Below are 6,000 nucleotides of genomic sequence, written 5' to 3'. Positions count from 1 at the left end.
AGCCTGCATTGGGAGAAATTTTCTTTTTTCTTTCTTTTTTTGGCCAATAAATCCTATTGAGTTGAAAACATGTTCCAGAGGAAAGGAGTAGGAAAAATTATTCTGCTGGAAATGGATTGAACTGATAAATTGCCACAATCCTAGTTGGCCATGAGCACTGACAAATTCCACCCTCTGGTCTGGATTTTTTTCCCCCTGATTTAGCAAATTCAATTGTCATCTCAATATATGGGTATAGAAACAATCATGTCTTAGTTTTTGCATTCCTACAATTCTAATAAACACATATGTCTTCTTTCATGGAATCAAAAAGTCACTTTTGAAATGCTTAGGCATGTTCTGAATAAAATCAGTGAATTTTCACAGTTTTTCCTTAAGAGTTCAGAATGTTTGTCTTTTAAATTATTGCAGGATGTGACTTTGAATCTGGCTTTAGCATAGAAAAACTCTTACAGGTTCAGAGAAAGAACGAACAGAAGGTCTCAAACTGCCCCCCAATTGTGCATATCACCATCTGCAGTATAACCCACTGAAAGTCAGACTTCAGGAAGACCTTTCAGAAGCAAAGGAAAGACAAAAAAGATGAGATACGATAAAAGCATGACTGGTGACATTTCCAAGGGGTAGAAACAAGGGTGTCAGAGAGAACCCTAAAGAGCAGAAAATCTCAAGATAGAATGAGCATCACTTCTGCAGACTGAGTAGAGAACTTCCTTACTTTCAGGAATTTTCTGTGGAATTTATAAGAAGCGCTTAGTCATTCACATATCAAGTCTCATTCCCAGATATAGTAAAGCTCATCAGTGTATTGACTTAAACACAGGATACAACTTTACAAATCCTTTGGGCTATTTCAAATACATCAATCAAGAGTACAGTCAGCAGTAACAACAGGGATTGTTAAAAATCTCTTTCCTCTGGCGCTCTCACCTTTTAGCTTTTGCTGAGATGGGCACCAAGCTTTTCTTTCCTGATCAAGCTTGCTGCATAGGGGATCTGTAAGACAAAAGCAAAACCATCCAGGTGAGCTGATTTGGAGGCAGGTCGCTAATGAAAACCCATCACATTTTAATTAGAAAATTTAAACGGTCATCCTCTCCTCTAACCTCAGTTAAAGTCCTTTATCATTGTGTTACCCACCTGCATCATTACAAGACTAAACTCAAGATCTTAGAGATTTTACCTATTTTAAATATTATTTAAGAAATACATATTTGGCCTTTTAGAATGTAACATAAAGCCGGTGTGATGGTGCACACCTGTCTGGGAGAGAGGCTGAGGAAGGAAGATCACAAGTTTCTTAGCAATTTAGTGAGGCTGTAAGCAACCCAGTGAGACCCTGTCTTTAAATTAAAAACAAACAAACAAACAACAACAACAAAATAGAACAATGGTTGTGATTCAGTGGTTAAGCACCCCTGAGGTCAATCCCTGGTACCAAAAAAAAAAAAAAAAAAAAGAATGTAACATAAAAATATGGATGTTACTTTAAAAGAGGAAGGGAAATAAAATTATTTTAAATTTTTAGGCAATGCTTTTGAATTTGGTGATGTACATTTTCACATTCTCAGCACATTGGTGTGTTTTACTGTCTTGATCTTCCAGTCCATAAATACAAATCTTTGTTAATGGAAAAGAGCTTCAAATTTACACAACGATCTTATTGACTAAGGTGAGCTGGACCATTTTACCATAAAAATAGGTCAATTGAATCAAATAATCTCTTTAATGGGAAAAAAGGAGAAAATTAAAAGAGTCCCCTATTTTGATGCACGATCACAAACGAAACACATTGGATGGGCACATGTCTGATAAAGGACATAGATAGCAGCATTGACATAAATGATTCATGTATCGACATAAAAAGTTCAGTGTTCTAATCTCATAGCTTAGGATGTGGGCTGAGATCAGCTAGCTAACTATGACAAGGACCGTTACACAGGGACCTACTCTTGTTACCTCTTCTTTTCACTGGAGGTCATGCTACACCTGCTGTTAACAGAGACACCCTTGAATCTTGCCTTTCCATTATGGTGTATGCTGCAATAAGCCAAAGCTCATGAATCACCTCTCTGGGTAGATGTGTAATAGAACAGAGTATTGAATGCAATTATTTAGGATAACCATAAATGATATAAACTGTTGGGCACAATGAGTTACCCATAACTTTTTTTGGAGGGGTACTGAATATTAAACCTAGGGCCTCACACATGCTAGGCGAGCACTCTGAGTTACATTTCCCAACTCTTTTTATTTTTATTTTGAGACAGGGTCTTGCTCAGTTGCTAAGGCTCATCTTGAATTTGTGATCTTCCTGCCTCAGCCTCCCAAGTCTCTGGGATCACAGGGGCGCACCCCCCCCCCTGGATTGTGACATTTTCATATTTAGAAAGAGTCCTCAACATCAGGATTGGATGTCACAGATTTATTGTCTGTTCTGTGCCAGGCACTATGAGAGATAAGTCAACATCACCATGAGTCACCGTACAAGTGTGTAAACTATTTATCCTAACCCAAAGAAAAGTGCCAATAGGTCCCTATTCTCACAGCTAAGTCAAAATGCCTTTTTCTCTCCTTTGTGTGTGTTTTTTCCTCCAGAAAAAACAATGTAGCATTTTATTAAGGTAAAAAGTGGAGAAAGAAAAGAGAAAAAGGATGTTTTCAAATGTCCCTCCCCAAAGCCCCAGAATGAAATTTAAACTGCTGTGAGAATTATCTTCACACAACACTAATTTTTAAATTTATTTTCTTAAAACAAAAAGAAATAAAAACCAAAAACAACAATAATTTTAAAAGAAAAATTACATTAGCAAATGGCCTACTTGTTCATGAAAACTAGGTTATTTCATTGATTCCAAGATACCTGTTTCCTCCTCACATTTTAACATCTCTTAAATCAAATTATTATAATTATGGCCTCTTAAAATTATGGTCGAAATTTTTTTTCTTGTAATTCGCCAAGTAACGTGCCTCTTAAAATTGATGGTGTTTCATATTCCATAAAATGCAATATTGGATTTATAGACACATCAGCAAACTCTTCCCAACTTCCAGGAGCTCAGGATTCTAGAGGTTCCATTTAAGCCATTATTCCATGAACATCTCCTACAACAGGACTTACAGAAGTTTTCTTTTCATTTTGGCCAGCTTGGAAATCACCCAGATTGGCATGAACAAAAAAAATAATTAATTAACTAATTCGTTAATTAAAATGTTATGTCACTTCTAAGTTGCCCAGTTGACTCTAATTGAGCTAAAGTATTGGGGTTGGTTAGGGAATGTAGCTGAGTGGTAGAGTGTTTGCAGGCCCTGAAACCTCTGGATTTGATCCCTAGAAGTGCAAAAAAGACAGGGATTGGAGTCTTTCAACTTTCCTAGTTTGTACTAAGAGAGAGTTAGCCTGAGTTCACTCAGGTGAGTCAAGAGCTCAGAGAAAGAATGATGAGAAGGCTATAGAATTAAGGGAAATTGATCATTGTTAAGATGCAAGGCAATAGATGAATAATTGGAAAAAGGCACGGAGGAGTCAAATAGTCAAAATCTTTCTGCTGTTAGAAAATCTTAAAATCTTAAGGAAGCTTCCACAGAAGTTCAGATTTGTATCAAGGCTCCTGACCTGCAGGGATCTCCTTTGACACATACTCAGCCATAAAAGCAAAATCCTCTAGAGGCCTAGGAATCTTTTTCTAAAAGTACAGTTGAAAACAGTAACTATTTGATCTACTTTTTTCAAAACATGTAAAACATATTTTTACAAACTCTCTGGGTTGAGACTAAGAATCTGGGTAAGTTCCATCCTAATGAATACTGGAGAAACTCCAAGAAAAGTCCATTCCACTGAGGAGCTGAGCTCTTATCCAAAGCCAGCGCTCAACAGCAGTGGGAAAGACCTACTGCTCCTTTCTCTGCAAAGAGGCACTGTGCTCTCACCATTGGGAAGTGGTAAACTGCTTTTTTACAAGTCCACAGTGAATGAAACATTAGTACTAAATCTATTGATTGAACATTATTTTAATTGAGGCTTTTAATGAAGAACTTTTGAGACCAGTTCCCCTAGCTGCTTGTGACTGCAGCATTCTGGAAAAACAGCAGAGGGCACTTCAAGACTAGAACATATGCTTTGTCTTGGTGCTTTGCGGTAGCTATCCTGCAAGTTTCAAGGAGGAGAGAGTCTGGGTCTAGCCCTAACCATGTGCTGTGTTGCAGCTTCACAATGTCCTTCAAGGACGAGGATCAAAAAAAATTTTTTTTAAAGGAAAACAGCATGTTTTCCACAAAAAACTGCAGTAATAGTTTATATACAGAGAAGCACTGCTTTAAAAATTATTACCAAATAAGCAATGGGGAAAAAAAAGATTATCAGGGCATCCTAATAGTCTCAGTTCATGTTGTAAATCATTATAATCCATTCTTGGAAACACTAATCAAAGGGTTATTCACTGAATAAAATATCTTCAGCTTCTTTGTAATCCAAAGGGATGATGGATTTTTTTTTAATTGAACATATTTCCCCTAGAATCACAATTCATTTGTGAATGAGGAATCTTTTACCCTTTATTATACTAAACATTTACATTTTCATGAACTTCTTAAATTCTAAAAATTTGTATTGGGTTCCTAGTGAGAGGACTTTATTTTTGTGTGTGTAAATAAATCCAGTCTAATAAAGAGAATGCTTTAAGCATTTGAAAACCCAGAGCAGAGATGCAGGATTTTAACACAAACTATGTCAAATACTTTGAAACTCAAAATTTAAGCTATTTTTTTAAAGTGTTAGCCTGTGTTCCTTAATAAATGTTAAATAAACTATTCTACATATGCTTTAAGCTCGGCATTGAGATACATGCATATTTATGTATAAATGCACAAGGAGAGTCTATCATTTGATTCTATGGTCACCACAATTTTACATCTAACAAACTAGAAAAATATGCACTAGCACAGAAATGATAGTCAGCAGAGAATCTATAAATGTAGGATCCAAAGAAATTCAGAAGTTTTCTTTTTATGGCAATGATACCCGAGATGCTTTCCATATAAGTCTTTAGAATAGGAACGCTGTGTAACACATAGGATAAATCCACTGTGGGTCTATGGGAGTCATTACAAAATATGATGATTTTAATATGTTTGACTGCAAGATAGGATTGGTTTTTATTTCATCTACAGAAAAAATGATTATTCTGTATTATGCACTCTGTAAACTTTAAGTATAAAATGATTTTGAGTGGATTGTTCTGTTCTCAGAAAGCAATGTACACAATGATATTTACTGATGGATGAGATCATTCAACTAAAATCTTGAGAAAGCCAATAACTGTGATACTTCACAACTCTTTAATAATCTTCAGATAGGAATTTCTAAAAGACACTTTCCCCCAGGTACATTAGCAGATACATAAAGCTGAATAAGGGAACTAGATATATCACTATTCAAGTCACACTGTATCAGTTCTAAAGCAGATAGTGTAACACAAACACAGATCCTTTCTGTTTAAAAAATCTCTCCAGCCATCGAGGCTTAACTGGTTCAACTATTATAGACACTACTTGTACACTGCCCTAGCATTTTATGCATGTGCATTTCCTGTTTATTACTCACTTGCACCTTATAATATCCCTAAAAGATTAATCCTTACAACAATTCTCTTATGAGAAAAAAAAAATCTTGACAACATGGGCCTTGAGCCAAGTTTACAGACCTCAGTGCTTACGTCTGCTAGTTGCTGACAGCACAGTACTAATACACCAGCTCCCCATAACTCATCAGTATGCTTTACTTTACTAGTTATGGCAGCAGTTGCATAGCAGGTAAAAGAACATTTGAGGAAGTCAGGACCAAGCCAGGGACATTAAGAGTTAAGGGGACTGTTCTATGAAAGCATCAGAGTTAGGTCAGCTAAGTTCATGGGTGGTGATTCATTTGGCAAATGTCTACTTCTAACTCGTTGATGCGAGACCCTGCTAGGGGCTGGTCTCGTTGATGCGAGACCCTGCTAG

The 6,000-nt window shown here is 36.4% G+C and overlaps 1 protein-coding gene across 1 annotated transcript in view; it reads right to left on the bottom strand.

The window, feature by feature from the left end:
- Positions 1–933: 933 nt before the first annotated feature.
- The window catches only part of Skor2 (SKI family transcriptional corepressor 2), a 34,660-nt gene continuing 29,593 nt past the window's right edge, over positions 934–6,000 (bottom strand). The window contains exon 7 of the mRNA XM_026381302.2: positions 934–996. Coding sequence (XP_026237087.2) covers positions 934–996 — 63 coding nt within the window. The remainder of the gene's footprint in view (positions 997–6,000) is intronic.

This window comes from Urocitellus parryii, chromosome 13 (assembly GCF_045843805.1).
Source record: "Urocitellus parryii isolate mUroPar1 chromosome 13, mUroPar1.hap1, whole genome shotgun sequence".
Classification (NCBI taxonomy): domain Eukaryota; kingdom Metazoa; phylum Chordata; class Mammalia; order Rodentia; family Sciuridae; genus Urocitellus; species Urocitellus parryii.
The sequence above is the reverse complement of the archived record's forward strand: the minus strand, read 5'-3'. Positions and strand labels throughout refer to the sequence as shown.